The sequence below is a fragment of the Elephas maximus genome, chromosome 16 (genome assembly GCF_024166365.1).
Source record: "Elephas maximus indicus isolate mEleMax1 chromosome 16, mEleMax1 primary haplotype, whole genome shotgun sequence".
Lineage (NCBI taxonomy): Eukaryota > Metazoa > Chordata > Mammalia > Proboscidea > Elephantidae > Elephas > Elephas maximus.
In genome coordinates, this window is record NC_064834.1 from 18,994,242 (window position 1) to 19,009,780 (window position 15,539).

The 15,539-nt window shown below is 37.0% G+C and overlaps 1 protein-coding gene across 2 annotated transcripts in view; it reads right to left on the bottom strand.

The window, feature by feature from the left end:
* Positions 1 to 844: 844 nt before the first annotated feature.
* DDX50 (DExD-box helicase 50) overlaps positions 845 to 15,539 on the bottom strand; it is a 40,079-nt gene continuing 25,384 nt past the window's right edge. For both annotated transcript variants that reach the window (XM_049855076.1, XM_049855077.1), the window contains exons 9-15: positions 13,980 to 14,141; positions 13,195 to 13,314; positions 12,385 to 12,458; positions 11,999 to 12,158; positions 6,261 to 6,395; positions 4,997 to 5,041; positions 845 to 1,331 (exon numbers count right to left, since the gene is read on the bottom strand). In XM_049855076.1, coding sequence (XP_049711033.1) covers positions 1,062 to 1,331; positions 4,997 to 5,041; positions 6,261 to 6,395; positions 11,999 to 12,158; positions 12,385 to 12,458; positions 13,195 to 13,314; positions 13,980 to 14,141 — 966 coding nt within the window. In that variant the 3' untranslated portion in view covers positions 845 to 1,061. The remainder of the gene's footprint in view (positions 1,332 to 4,996; positions 5,042 to 6,260; positions 6,396 to 11,998; positions 12,159 to 12,384; positions 12,459 to 13,194; positions 13,315 to 13,979; positions 14,142 to 15,539) is intronic.

The window sequence follows — 15,539 nt, forward strand, 5'->3', positions numbered from 1 at the left end:
TTCTATCACATGTAAACCATACTGAACTAGTTGTATGTCTTTAGACTTACCAGGTTATTTTTTGCCCCTACGTTTCTACATATGCTGTTTTCTCTGCCTGCAAATCCTCTCCTGCCATACACATACACTTGGCTAGATCAACTCATACTTTTGCTTTACTTCTCTGTTGGTTACCACTTCTCCTAAGCCTTCCTAACCCATAAAACTGGTTGGGCGCACCTGTTCTAGGTCTTTAGCATCCCATGCCTACCTGTAGCTTGGCCTTCACTTGTTAATCTCTATCGTGACTGTCTGTTAGAGTGTAAGTTCTTTGAGGATAATGATTATACCTGTTCACAATATTTCCCAGTGATTAGCATCGATACTGACACATGGTAGGATTCGATAAATACTTGTTGACTACATCGTTGTGCACTTCTTACATCTTTTAGTTAACTCCACCTAGAAATTTAATGTGTTATACCTAACCAAGGAGCCCTGGTGGCACAGTGGTTAAATGCTGGGCTGCTAACCAAAAAGTCTGCAGTTTGGATCTACCAGCTGCTCCTTGGAAACCCTATGGAGCAAGTCTACCCTGTCCTATAGGGTTGCTATGAGTTGGGATCGACTCTATGGCAGCAGGTTTTGTTTTGTTTTTTTCTTTATACCTCACCAACCATGTATCACCAATTTACACAGCCCTTCAGAAGGGATTTTGTATTGTCTACCACATAACCTATAGGAGGAATGACCTGAAAATACACATTTTGTAAAAGCAAGTAACCTTAAGTAGAATCTTGATTACCAAATTTTAGAAGAAATATAAAAAGATTACACTGAAGAAATCCTTAACGCATAGTGAAAAGAGACAATAAAAGGAGGTTTTTTTTATTCAAAGGTATAACTGGATAAGTAGATTTGTTTACAACCATTCTTGTGAAATACTTTTTAAAAAAATACGACCAACTTCTTTGCAAACAGCAGACACATACCTCAACTATGATGACCTAATTTTTGGTGGGTAATGTACATGATTAGGCAGAAACAGACAAGCTCACACTGGTAGATTAACTATCAAATGCTCAGTCAAAACTCCGTTTGTGGCCCCCACTTCTTGATCGATTTCTATTTCCACTTCGTCTTCTACTGTCTTGTCGACTTCCTGACCGACTTCCCTGTCGACTCTGTCTACCTGACCGGCCACCAGATCGACCTCCTGACCGGCCTGACCGGCCACCTGACCAGCCACTCCTCTGTCTGGAATTAGAAGATGTATTTCCATCATAGTATTCTTCAATTTCAGGTAATTTGGCTGGCACTGAGAGTATCCAGTCTGAATCATGCCACTCTGCCTGTTAGGGGAATTTACAGGATTAATACAAATGCAAAATAGAAACTACAAGCAAGCATATGAGTATATCCATTATCACTACACTTAGCTAAAGGCCATCTACCCATTCAATTCAAAATGTCTGGAACAAATATGAAAACCAAAGAACAAAAATGTGCTCAAAGCTCATCCACTAAAGTTCCTGAGTTTAATCTCAGGACAAATGCTCAGGCCCATTTTGAGAATCTATATTTAGTTTATAAACTCTAAAAGAGCACCATCTGGTTTCAAAGCAAACATGCCATTAATAAGTACTGCATTGATTTAAAATGGTATACTGATAGCAGTAAGAGCTGGTGAGACTAGAAACCTGTCAGCACCAGTCAGGGACTAAGACATGTAGCCACTGGAGACAATTTGGTACACAGATTAATAACTCAAGATACACAAATCATTCGGTCATAAGAGCATCACTGTTACATCCTGCTACATTCACATGTTCATTGTGATCATGAGCTGCCAAGGAAAGTTAATATCTAAGATATCTTGTTGGTGACAGTGGGAAGAAACAAACACCCACACAACACTTGTAGATTTGGCAATATATGACCTAAAGCCTTAAAAATGCTCAAACCTTTGGGCCAAGCAGCCATCTTTAAGAATTCATTTTACAGAGGTAAACGTGGCAATGCATAAAGTTAGCTATACCAATGATCTGTACAGTCTTGTGTATAACAGTAAATTACTGAAAATAAACTAAGTGTCAAGAAATACGACATTGGTTAGCACGGTTGGCCATCCGTTATGGCCAAATGCCAGAGCCATTAAAAATAACTGTCTAGGTGACACAGAGATGTATTCACAATATATTTTGAATTTTTAGAAAGGCTTCGAAAATAGAGCAATTCCATTTTTTGTTTCAAAATATGTATACAAATATGCAATAAAACTTTAGAAGGATGCAGTATTAACAGTGGTTATCTCCAAGTTCAGCTTATGGGTGATTTTTATTTTCTTTTTTATTTCTATTTTTTGAAATTTCTACAATTAACATGCATTAACTGTGTAATATAACAGATTACCCAATTTAAAAAAGCAGGTTAGATATATGTATGCGCCTGACAATTATTTCCTAACTTGAAATCTTTCCTAGTTAAACAAACTGTTTTTAAAAATATACACACACAAAAATTTTTTAAATAGATATATTTTGGAAAGTTTTCCCTACAAGAGAGTTTTTTTTTTTTTTTTAAATATATGGATGTAAAAGGATCATTCTCAATAATGTGAAAACTTGAGTGGTAAGGAAAAGGAGCTGTGCTTTGTCTACCATGAATGTAATCCAATTCTACCTATGAGTTATGTTTTAGTGGGGTATTCCACCACCTGTATGTCAGTTTGTCATACTGTGGTGGCTTCCATGTTGCTATGCTGCTAGAAGCTACGTCATCGGTATTTCGATAACCAGCAGGGTCACCCATGGTGGACAGCTTTCAGCGGAGCTGTCAGACTAAAAAAAACTCAGAATAAAGGCCTAGTGATCTACTTCTGAAAACTAGCCAATTAAAATCTTAAGGATTACAAAAGAGCATTGTCCAACTCGCTTGCTTTGGACATGTCATCAGGAGGGATCAACTGCTAGAGGAGGACATCATATTTGGGGAAGCAGAGGGCCTCAAGCTCATGGGAGACCCCTTGGTGAGATGGACTGGAACGATGGCTACAATGATAGAAAAAAAATTGAAAGAAAAAAAATTTAATCTGCATACACCATTAGTAGTAAAACCACACAGAAAGGAATGGTATTCCAAGTCATTTTTTTCCCCCAAGTGATTTTATAACACAGTAATTAATCTTGGCTGTACGTCCCAGTATAATACTTCCTAAGGACAAAAATACTTAAAAAAAATTTTTTTAAAATAGTTTTCAATAGTCATATTGTTGAGAATAGTGTTAATTAGTACTGTTATTCTGAGACTGCAATGAGGGATAAAAAAAACCCCATCACTCGTTGCTGTTGAGCTGATTCCGACTCATAGCAATCCTACAGGACAGAGTAGAACTGTTCCGTAGTTTCCAAGGAGCACCTGGTGGATTCAAACTGCCGACCTTTTGGTTAGCAGCTGTAACAGTTAACCACTACACCACCAAGGCTTCCATGAGGGATAAGCTACTAATTATGTTGATGTCATTGAAAACCAGGATTTTTAGCATGGAAGAAAGGAGATACAGTGCTGCATTTGAATTGAGTTAACCAGTATAAACTTATGATACATTTTATCTTCAAAAAAAGAAGAAAATGTATTTTCTATGATCAACCTAGCAGCAACGACCACCTCTAGTATCCAGACCGTGGTCTCAAAATACAATTACTAAAAGTAATCAGGGCTTCTTGGAGAAATGGCTGATTCCAGGTCTAGGGCAAGAATGTATAAGATGAACCCAAATATCTTCTCATGAAAGAGGGAAAGAAAGCTATAAAAGACTACTAGGGTCACATCCAAAAAGGTCTCAGGAACCAAACTGGAGAGGCTCCTGCTGTTCAAAATTGGGATCATTTGAACATTAATAAGGATAACATGTAGAACATACTGAACGCATCAAATGTTTAAATCTACTGGTTCATAAAAATACTTAAAAAAAAAAAAGCTTCATTGGTAACTTCTGGAAGCTGTTTCAGAGTCAATTCATACTTTGGAAACTACCTAATAAAGGGAAAGTATCAAGCATTTATCCTGCCTTTCCTGTAAAAACTACCTCAGGATAACCAAGTAGTTAATGAGGAATAAAAAAAAGCTTCCCTTTATATAAGTATACCAGCTAATACATGAAGAAGGAATGAATAGAATTAGAATATTACCATTTTGAAATCTAACAGATTAATAGATCTAAGCAGTGGTATCAGTGGCTGCTAATATGACAAAAGGGAAAAACATCCATACATTATATGCCTCCTGATGGAAGTACACAACATTAGTTGTATCTAACTACTAATTTCAGGAAATAAAGGAAGGCAAAGGACCATGTTAAACACAAGGATACAATTGGCAAATTCTATACTACAGGAGTCTCCAGCAGACAACCTCTTTTTCAACAGGTGAAATGCAAGGAAAATTTAAAAAAAGAAGAGAAAGGAGGGAGAACATACAGCTTGAAAGAGATTTATCAGACAACAAATTACAATGGATGAGCCATATTTAGCTACTGTAAAAAATATTTAGAAGGCAAGAGGGAAAATTTGAACATGCTATGACACTGGGTTGGTTGGGATTTGATGATATTAGAGAATTATTTTTTAAATTATGGTGTTCTATTTTTTTTTTAAAGTCCTTCCCATTTAGATGTATGGAAATATTTATGGTCAAAATGGTACAATTAATTTGTTTTCGAAAGAATACAGGAGACTGGGGAACTAGATATAAATACAGATAAACAAAACTGGTCATGAGTTGGTAATTGTTGAAGCTGACTGATAGGAACATGGGGGCTCATGCATTTCAGTCTACCTATATATGTTTAAAATTTTTTATAATTTTTAAAACTATGAGGCAGGCTGGATATTTGATATTAATAAATTATTAATTGATTTAGGTATGATAATGGTATTGTGACTATAATTAAGAAAGAATCCTTTTAGAGAAACACTGAAATATTTACAGTTGAAATTAAAAAAAATAATAATAATACCTGTAACCTTTCTGAGTCAGTTGTGGGAACATCAAAGCAAACACCCTAAAAGCAAAATGAAAACATTTTTATTTTAGATGCATATGAGCTGACTAGTCACTAACAGACTAATACTTGCTGGTAAATCACCTATTAGTTGGGGGAAAAAAAAAAAAACTACAGTTGTGTAGCCACCACCAGCATCATTTATTACGACATTTCACAAGAACATTTTTAACACCTCAGAACGTTTCATCATGTGAATTCCTTTGAATTTTCTATGTACACAATCATCATCTTCAAATAAGGACAATTTTAATTAAAAAAAAAAAATTTGTTTCCGATGATTGCTTAGAGGACTGAAATAGATAATATGCACAGCACGAACTGGCAGCTTAATGTATTTTCTGAATATGAAAGAGTAGCTAAACACAACATCTAATAAGAATCTACTAAGGAGTACCTGCTAGAAAAGATTTTGTGAATACTCTGTTGTTAGGTGTCCCTTATAAAACTGTCCTACTGATAAAGTCCTTTAAAAATTTAGTGCCAGGAAGTTTTTCTCTTGAAGAGTTGCAGTGTTTATCAGATAATAAGACAGATGTAACTCAAGATGTTGCTTCTTTGGTCTTGGTTGCCAATAAGTTGAAAACTAATTTAGTTCTCAATTATAGCAACTAACTTGACCTAAGGATCTTGTTACACTTACTTTACCCTCCCCTCTACATTTTTTTCTGTACATGTATATTTATCTAATACTTGCCCCAATTTTTTGAAGGTAGCTTATATAAAATTTTGAGACATGACTATTTCCAGTAAACAATCTAGTTATTAAATACTAGGCTACAACGAACCTATGTGGGAGTTAGATTGAATGAATAAATACAATATCTCTTTTCAAAATCATTACAAGAAATCAGAGCCACTAAAATTACAGTTTAAACTTTGCTGTTTCCTAGTCATATTATAATACTTCTTATTCAACTTGCATCATTATCCTTACTGCAATTACAAGTTACTTAGTCTTAGAGAAAACATACACACATAATATGTATACAAGGGCAGAAACTTAGATAACTTGATATTAGATAGGCAAAAGAAGCAGAGTGATTTATAGCTTCTGGGGACCGGGGTTATAACTCCCAAAGTTTACAACCGGAAACAAACTAACAGAGAAACAGTATTCTTCATCCCATCAGGCATCAAAAAAAAAGAAGGAAAAAAATCTCCTAGTCTAAAAATAGGTAGTTGATTAAAAAGCTTTTTAACTGTGTAGAAGGCCTACCATATTTCCTTTTAGGAGGCACATTCTGGTAATTTGGGACACAGCATTACTACTCAGCTTTCTGTTAAGTTCTTTCCAAGCACAGCTGACATCCTGTATTTCTTCTGGGCTTTCCAGAGTCATGGTCACAAACCCCTTAAGAAATAAAAGTCACATTATGTTTGAAAAAAAAAACCCATTATTAACAGGACAATGAACTTTACCACACTTTTAACCGGGTACTTCTTACGAGGCAGAAGTATAGACTGGTTGCTAAAAAATTAACTTCTTTAAAACTATATTGATAACCACATGCAAAAGAATGAATTTGGACCCCTACACCTCATTCAATATGCAAAAATTAACTAAAAATGGATCAAAGATCGAAATACAAGTACTAAAATTATAAAACTCTTAGAAGAAAAGGTAGTGGTAAATCTTCACGACCTTGGATTTGGCAATGGACTCTTAGATATGACACCAAAAGCAAAAGCAACAAAAGAAAAAAACATAAATTGGACTTCATAAAAAATAAAAACTTTTGTGCAAAATACATGATCAAGAACATGAAATGACAATCCACAGAATGGGAAAAATTTTTGTAAACCATTTATAAGGGGTTAATATCTAGAATATATAAAGAACCCTTACAACTCAACAACAAGAACACAAAAAACTCAATTTAAAAAATTGGCGAAGGACTTAGACATTTCTACAAAAAAGATATAGAAATGGTCAACAAGCACATGCAAAGATGTTCAACATCATTGGTCATTAAGGAAACGCAAATCAAAACCATAATGAACCATCTAGAACAAAAGAGAATGAAGAAAACCAAAGATTCAAGGGAGTGAGTGGTCCAAAGGACTATTGTACCACATGAGCCACAGCCTACATTACCCCAAGACCAAAAGAACTAGATGGTGCCTGGCTACCACTACCGACCACTGATTGGGATTACAACAGAGGTTCCCTGGCAGAGTGGGAGAAAAGTTGTAGAATGAGAAATCAAATTCACAAAAAAGACCAGACAGAGACTACAGGAGCCCCTGAGACTATGGCTCTAAGACACCCTTCTGAAGTGGAATCGAAGCCATTCCTGGAGACCACCTTTCAGCCAAACCAGGCCCATAAAATAAACAAAAATACCAGAGAGGAACGTGTTCCTTAGAGCAATCAACTACACGAGATCAAAAGGACAACATTTGCTGCAGGAAGAGTTAGAAAATCAGGGAAACTAGTGTGGAAATGAGGAGGATGCTGACACATTGTGGGGAATGAAACCAATGTCACAAACACTTTATGGACAAACTACCAAATGGGAAACTAATTTGCTCTGTAAAGTTTCACCTAATGCACAATAAAAAAAAAAAAAAAAACCCACAATGAGCTACTGCTTCATACACACTAGGGCAGCTTTAATTAAAAAAAAAAAGGAAATGACAAGTGTATTGGCCAGGAGGTGGCAAAATAAGAACCACTCTATGGTTAATGACGGGAATGTGAAATGGTGCAGATGCTACAGAAAACAGTATAGCAATTCCTCAAAAAGTTAAACACAGAGCTACCATATGACCCAGCAGTTCTACTCCTAGGTGTGTACCCAAGAGAAATGAAAACATATATCCACATAGAAACTTGTACACGAATTTATAGCAGCATTAATCATAACAGCCAAAAGCCAGAACGACCCAAATGTCCAGCAACAGATGACTGGATAAATAAATTGTGGTCCATAAGTACAACGGAATATTGTTCTTGTTGTGTGCCCTGAGTCAGTTCCGACTCACAGCAACCCTATGTAGAACGAAGCACTGCCCAGTCCTGTGCCATCCTCATAATCATGGTTACACTTGAGCCCAGTGTTGCAGCCACACTGGAATATTAATCAGCTATAAAAAGGAATAAAGTGCTGATGCGTGCCACACTGGATGAGCCTTGAAAACATTATGCTAAGAAGTCAGACAAAAAAGGTCACATATTGTATAGTTCCTTTTATGTGCTGTAGCCAGAATAGGGAACTTCACAGAGACAGAAAGCAGATTAGGGATTACTAGAGGATGGGGGGGCGCGGGAGGAGAATGGGAAGTAATTAATGGGTACGAGGTGTTTTTTGGGGGGTGGTGAAAAAGTTTGGAAAACTAGAGAGAGCTGATGGTTACACAGCATTGTGAATACACTAAATACCACTGACTTGTATGCTTTACAATTGTTTACTGCATGTTACATGAATTTCACCGCAATTAAAAAAAAAAAAACTATATTAATAGAAGACTAATGTTTATAGAAAGAGTCCTGGTGGCACAACAGTTAAGCACTTGGCTACTAACCAAAAGGGTGGCAGTTTGAATCCACGTAGCGGCTCTACAGGAGAAAGAGCTGGTGATCTGTTCCCATAAAGATTACAGCCAAGAAAACCCTATGGGGCAGTTCTACTCTGTCACATGGGGCTGCTGTGAGTCTGAATCAACTCAGCAACACATGACAACAATTTTTATAGATCATTCATAGTATTCTCCTATGTATTACTCTAAAGAGTATATTTCATCCTAACCATCATTCTTTAAGAGAGTTAAACAATTAGCGCATCAGAGAAAGATAACAAGCTTTCACCTTATCAGAAAGATGTTGATGGAGCCAAAGTTAGCTTGGAATAGAAAAATCTACAAAAGGACATAAACCTCTAAACATGTGAAGGACTATAACATAGGTGAAATTAATTGTTTTATAAAACCTTAATGGACAGCAAAACAACATGAAGAAGCTATAGGGAGGCATTCATTTAACAAATATTTGTTCAGCGCCCCCATCTATGTTCAGTAGCAAATAGTCCTTTCTCTCCCAGAGGTGTATTCTAGTGGGGTGGGGGGGGGGGGACGGACAGAAGGAAGGGTATAGATGATAAATAACCAAATATATGTTTGGGTGATAATAAGCTTCCATTAAAAAGGGGGGGGGGTAGGCAGCAGGGCAAGAGAATAGAGAGTAATGGGAGGGGTAGGCTATTTTAGATACAGTGATCTTGAAAGAGCTCTTTGATACTGGTGATATTTGAACGAGACCTGCATAAAATGAAGGAAGCTATGTGGTTATTAAAGGGGAAGAACATTTGAGACAGAAGTGCAAGACTCACACAGGAGTGGGTTTCAGTAACAAGTATAGACTAGAGTGGCTGAAACAAGCAAGGGCAGAGGTACAAGGAATGAGGTCAAAGAGATAGCAATGGGAAAATTGTAGGCCACAGTAAAGACTCTGGATTTCGGTTTCATCCTTAAATTTCAAACCACTAGCCTCCATTTCTAGTATATTTAATCAGAGCTTGGATGACCATCTGCCAAAGAAGGCTTTTTTTACTGGCTAAGGATTAAGACTAAACGACCTCTTAGGTAATTCTTACCTCTAAGAATCTAAATATTTTCACAGGAAAATAAGTATTTTCTTAAGAAGCATTTGGTGGGGTATTACCCAAAAAACCCAGTGCCGTCGAGTCGATTCCAACTCATAGTGACCCTATAGACAGAGCAGAACTGCCCCATAGAGTTTCCAAGGAGCACCTGGTGGATTTGAACTGCCGACTCTTTGGTTAGCAGCCGTACCACTTAGCCACTACGGCACCAGGGTTTCCTGGTGGGGTATTAGGGATAGGATATTTGCTCACTGCTAAAGTATCAAGTCACAGATTACTTTCTGATAACAGAGAGTAAAATATACCTTTACAATGGGAATATGTGGTGCTTTTCATCTTAACCAGGTGATCAAACTAAGCATTACTAGTATTGGAACAATCTAACCATTATATTCCTCCTGCCAAAGGGTCGGGAGTTCAGATCCACCTGCTGCTCCTTGGAAACCCTATGGGGCAGCTCTACTCTGCCCTACAGGGCAGTTACGGGTTGGAATGAACAGCACATGCATGTGATGCAGTATGAGTGACACAGTATCTCCTATGGAGTACTACTGCCAAAAGTGTTTAGCCTGGATATAAAATCGAGCTTTGATATTATTTCCAGCTTAGAGCAAAGACTTTGGATGAAGGCAAAAATTAAATGATGACTGAAGAAAAGAAAATCGATAAATCCAGAACATGAGACATTCTACCAGATGACAACCGGCCTGGACTCTTCAAAAAATCAATGTCATGAAAAACAGGAAAAAAGTAGGTAAACAGTTCTAGATTTAAAGAAAACTAAACAAAAACAAAAAAAACCCACAAAAGCATAACAACCAAATGCAACATATGAACCTTAACTGGATCCTGACTTTTAAGATGGAGAGGGAGAAATAGGATTGTGTGAGATAACTCACTCCCAGCGAAATAACATTTGGCTGAACTGTTAACACCCGCCAGGGCGGAAACCATCAGATGACCCACTCGTGAGCTGCACTCACTATGCCTGATAAGTCACACTCAAGTTAACCTGTCTTGCTCCTTTTCATCCAGCTGGGTTCTCCTACCCGCAATTACTCTGTCCTATTTTTTATCATTACTCAAAAATCCTACCTGCAGATTCCTGTCTAATATGTGTCCCCAGAACCAGGCTTGCTCTCTCTACCCAAACATCAGAAAGCCCTCTTACTGATGGGTCCTCTCACTCAGGGATACCCCTCACTTATGTCTGAGTGAATAATAAACCTCTGAACTACTTGGAACCATGGCTCTGGTGTGGTCTGTTTTGATGTCTGATACTGACCTGGGAGTGGGCGAGGTGAGACCATGTTTAGACACAGACACACACACACACACACACTCTTCCACTTATACAGGCAATCCTTGCTTTGCATCTTGTTGTTGGGTACTGTCGAGTCGATTTTTGACACATAGTGACCCCATGCAACAGGGTAGAACTGCCCCATAGGGTTTTCTCGGCTGTAATCTTTATGGAAACTGATCGCCAGGTCTTTCTTCCACGGAGTTGTTGGGTGGGTTCAAACCACCAACCTTTCAGTTAGCAGCCTAGCAATTAACTGTTGCGCCACCTGTGTTAACGGCACAGAAGCTATTTCTTGTAAAATACAAAACAGAGTAAGTTCTGATAAACGTAAGTTTCAATTAACACAGTATTATATACAATGTAGGATTTCATATACATTTCTCCAGGTAGACAGACGGACAGACATAGTTTGGATAATTAGGAAAATTTGAGTATGGATTAGTTATTAGATAATGATATGGAGCTATTACTGATTTCAATAGATAAGATTACGGTACTGTGATTATGTAGGAGAATATCCTTATTCTTAGAGGATGTATGCTGAAATATTTAGTGATGAATATCATGATTCTTGGAGCCCTGGGGGCATAGTGGTTAAGAGATCAGCTGCTAATCAAAACGTCAGCAGTTCAAATTTACCAGCTGCTCCCTGGAAACCCTATGGGGTAGTTCTACTGTGTCCTATAGGGTTGCCATGAGTTGGAATCAACTTGATGGCAACAGGTTTTGTTATCATATTCTCCAATAGTTTAGCAAAAAACAAAAAAGTATACTAACAGTTGCTAAATATAAGTAGATGGTATATGTTTATTGTACTATTCTTTCAATCTTTCTGTAGGCTTGAAAATTTGAAAGAACTGACAGTCAATAAAGTACTGAGGAGTGGGAGAAAAAGAGGAGACCAATTTCTAGCAGAGCAAAATGTGTTTTTCTACACAGAAAGCAGGGCACATTTAGGGGGTTAAATGTAAATACTTATTAACTCACTATACAGTATCTGCTATGGTTCTATTTTTGTCTTTTTTCCAAACAAATATAATTTTCTACCTTATCAGAGGTGATCAAAGATCGTGGTTCAAAACTTGATGCACCAGAGATGTGGGCTAATGCTGCAGCCAATGCATCCACTGCCCCTTTCTCTTCTATCAGTCTCTGAGCTGATGGTCGGAAAAAATCAACAGCAGCATAAGAAACAGAAGCCAGAGACCTATGGTTTAAAAATAGTAATTTTCTTGGTCAAGACACAGGTTAAAAATGAAAGGTAAGAGAATGAATGGGAAAAGAGTAACATTTTCTTATTTTAATATAACTTAAGTGTCTGCTGGTAAAACTGGTGATTAAAATTTTCTGACATTTGAACTAGGAGAGCTAAAGATGAATAGCCTAATACAAAAAGAAAAAAAAATTTTTTTCAGCAAGGTCAGAAAGCATACCTGATGGCATCCATGCTTTTAGATTTAACTAAATCCATTGTAGAAGGAACACCTACACGTTTAAAAGTAATTCCCTGAAAATGAAAGAATTACATTAAAGAAAAATGGAAGTCTTTACAAGTAATTCTTAAATTAATATAGTTTGTTGAATTTCCATTTCTTGGACACAAAGATTTCCAAGCCCTAGCCAAAAGATCTGCTTTTTCTAATCATTATAAATTGCAGAACGAAAAAAAAAACTTTGTCCTTTTAAGTTTGTTAAAATTATGAAATTTAACTTGCAAAACAAAGCTAATTCCTAAAAATAAAAAAAAAGATGCTGTTTATCAACTTTTTTTCTTATTAGCCCATCTCATTCTACAAAGTATATGCAGCATATAAACACAAACAATAAAAATAGGAAAAAACGTGAAATTACACAAAAAAATCCAGACCAGAGAAGTGTATAATTTCTTATAGAAACTGGCATTTGTACCAATACTCAATATAATCTTAACTATTATATCAAGTCCCCCATTTACGATGCTGAGTAAAAGGTACGAAATCACAGCGCACTTCTGATTTTAGTATCCAGGGAGAAATTCAAGAAGAAAATGTGAAAGTCAGCTCTTCTATCTTCACAATAAAGGCTGTACTAAAACAAAGTCTTGCAGCTAATATAAATTTAGCTCTCCACATGCTTCACATCCAAAAGTAGCTTAAACTGAGAAAAGTTATGAAGATCTATTTGTGAGAACAAATACGAAAAGAGCTCTTTTCTAAAGCACCATTTAGATAATAATAAGCCTGAAATAATTTAACTCAACTTACTGCTTTTTGTTCCACATATCTTAGTTGACCTCTTTCTCTTGGCTGATAAAAACATATGCAAATCCCTGTCCGGCCCGCTCTACCTGTGCGTCCAGAGCGATGGATATAGGACTCAACATCCTAAAAATAAAACAGGCAATACCTTTAAAAAATACGGCAAGTTACATAGTCATTCCAGCATCCAAATACTAATAATGACAACACTACTACTAATAAAAATATTTTTATCTTAATCCTGCTGCTCTTTACAACATCCTGAAGAATTTATACACTTGAATTAGGGGGAGGAAAGATTTCGATTTAAGGCCTTTTTATCCACCTCACCCCAGGGCTCTTTATATGGCTGTTGTGATTGTTGTACACCATTGATTTTCGACTCACAGAGACCTCATGCAACAGAGTAGAACTGTCCCATGGGATTTTTCTTGGCTGTGATCTGTATTGCAGCAGATCACCAGGTCTTTCTCCCACGGAGTCAGTGGGTAGGTTCAAACTGCCAACCTTTTGGTTAGTAGCTCAGTGCTTAACCAGTGTGCCACCAGGGCTCCTCCTCTATATGGCAACTTATGATAACTCCTTTACATGATTTTGTTGCTCTATGCTTCAACTCCAAATAATAAAGTTAATCATTTGCAAGGTATTAGATTCTGATCAGTTCAACACTGCATTAACAAAAAGTGGCTAAGAGCAATAACAGATGACATATTTTTCACTTCCCAAGGAATATTTTGTAAATAAAAAGGCAATTTATAAAACAGTTCCCCAAATCAAATCCCACTTCCTACCTGTGGAGGAGAACTCTGAATCACCAGGTCAACCTCAGGAATGTCCAAACCACGAGCAGCCACATTGGTTGCCACCAACACTTTAAAACTACCTTCTCTGAAGCCTTTCAGTGTAATTTCTCTTTGTGACTGTGCAATGTCTCCATGTAAACACTGGGCATTCTGTTTTTAAAAAAGGGGAAAAATTGGGTATATAGCTCATAATTGCAGTTGATGGTACCGTAACACCATATGGTCTGTGCTCTTTTTCTGTTGTTTTTTAATCTTTTCTGATAATTATAATATATCCTACTGTTTAAAAAAAAAAAAAAAAACTAACATTACAGAAAGTAACAAAATGTAAAAACTTCCCTTAATCCCTGCTTGCTGGAAATATTTAGTTCTTGGCAGTTTGGTGGATATTCTTCCAGATATTTTTTAAAATACACACACAAGCATATACTATAATTTCATGTATTTGTTTACAAAGATGGTATCATACTGCACGTACAATGTTTTGCGACCTGGTTTTTAAGCTTTAGTATACCTTACACTGTTTCCACATCTATAGACATAATTCTACCTAATTTTTAAAAGCTGTACATGATTTCTTCTATGGATGTGCAGCATCATTTGATGATGAACACTTAGGTCATATCCAAATTTTCACCTTTGAAAACATTGCTGAAATGAATATATTTCTGGACACCGTAGTATACAAACATCTCAGTAGGACACATGTATAGAAATTGAACTTCTGAGTCAAAAACTATGATAGTTAACACTGAAATAGCAATTGCCAAACTGTATTACAAAAAGGAGTTGTAGCACCCCTGTTTATTCTGCAACATTCTACGAGTATTTATTTCCTCATCCTCTATCCACCCTGTAGGTTATGAATCATTACCATCCAGTGGATCTAATAAGCAAAAATAACCCAATGTTATTTTAATTTGCATTCCTATAATTTTTAGTGAAATTTAACTTATTTATACTGGCTTGATCTTCCACTTGTGCTGCAAATAATTTTCCTTACACCCGAAAAAAAATCTGTCGTCAAGTCAATTCCGACTCATAGCGACCCTACAGGACAGAGTAGATCTGCCCCATGGGGTTTCCAGGGAGCGCCTGGTGGATTTAAACTGCCGACCTTTTGATTAGCAGCCATAGCGCTTAACCACTATGCCACCACGGTTTCCTTCCTAACATAAGCCACTATTAAAGTCAAAAAAAGTTCAAAACAATGATTTAACCCTAACAGTATCTAAATCTCAGTATCTGTTTAATGCATTCACGAATATGCTCACTATGCACCAGGCACTGCACCAAGGTCTGTAACGTTCACAGAAGAACTGCCCTGAGAGAAGAGCTGGCAGGCACGTGTGCTGACTTGTGCTTTAACAGGTACAGGTGGAGAGTGCTACAGAGAGGAGAATCCACCTTCTGTCTGGGAGGAAGGCAGTACTGCGACCGAGACGTAACAGATAACAACGAACTAGCAGTCAGGTAAAAGGAGGAGCAGGAGGCCAGGGAGTTCTGGGCAGAAGAAATCTCATACATACAAGTGAGAGGCAACATAAT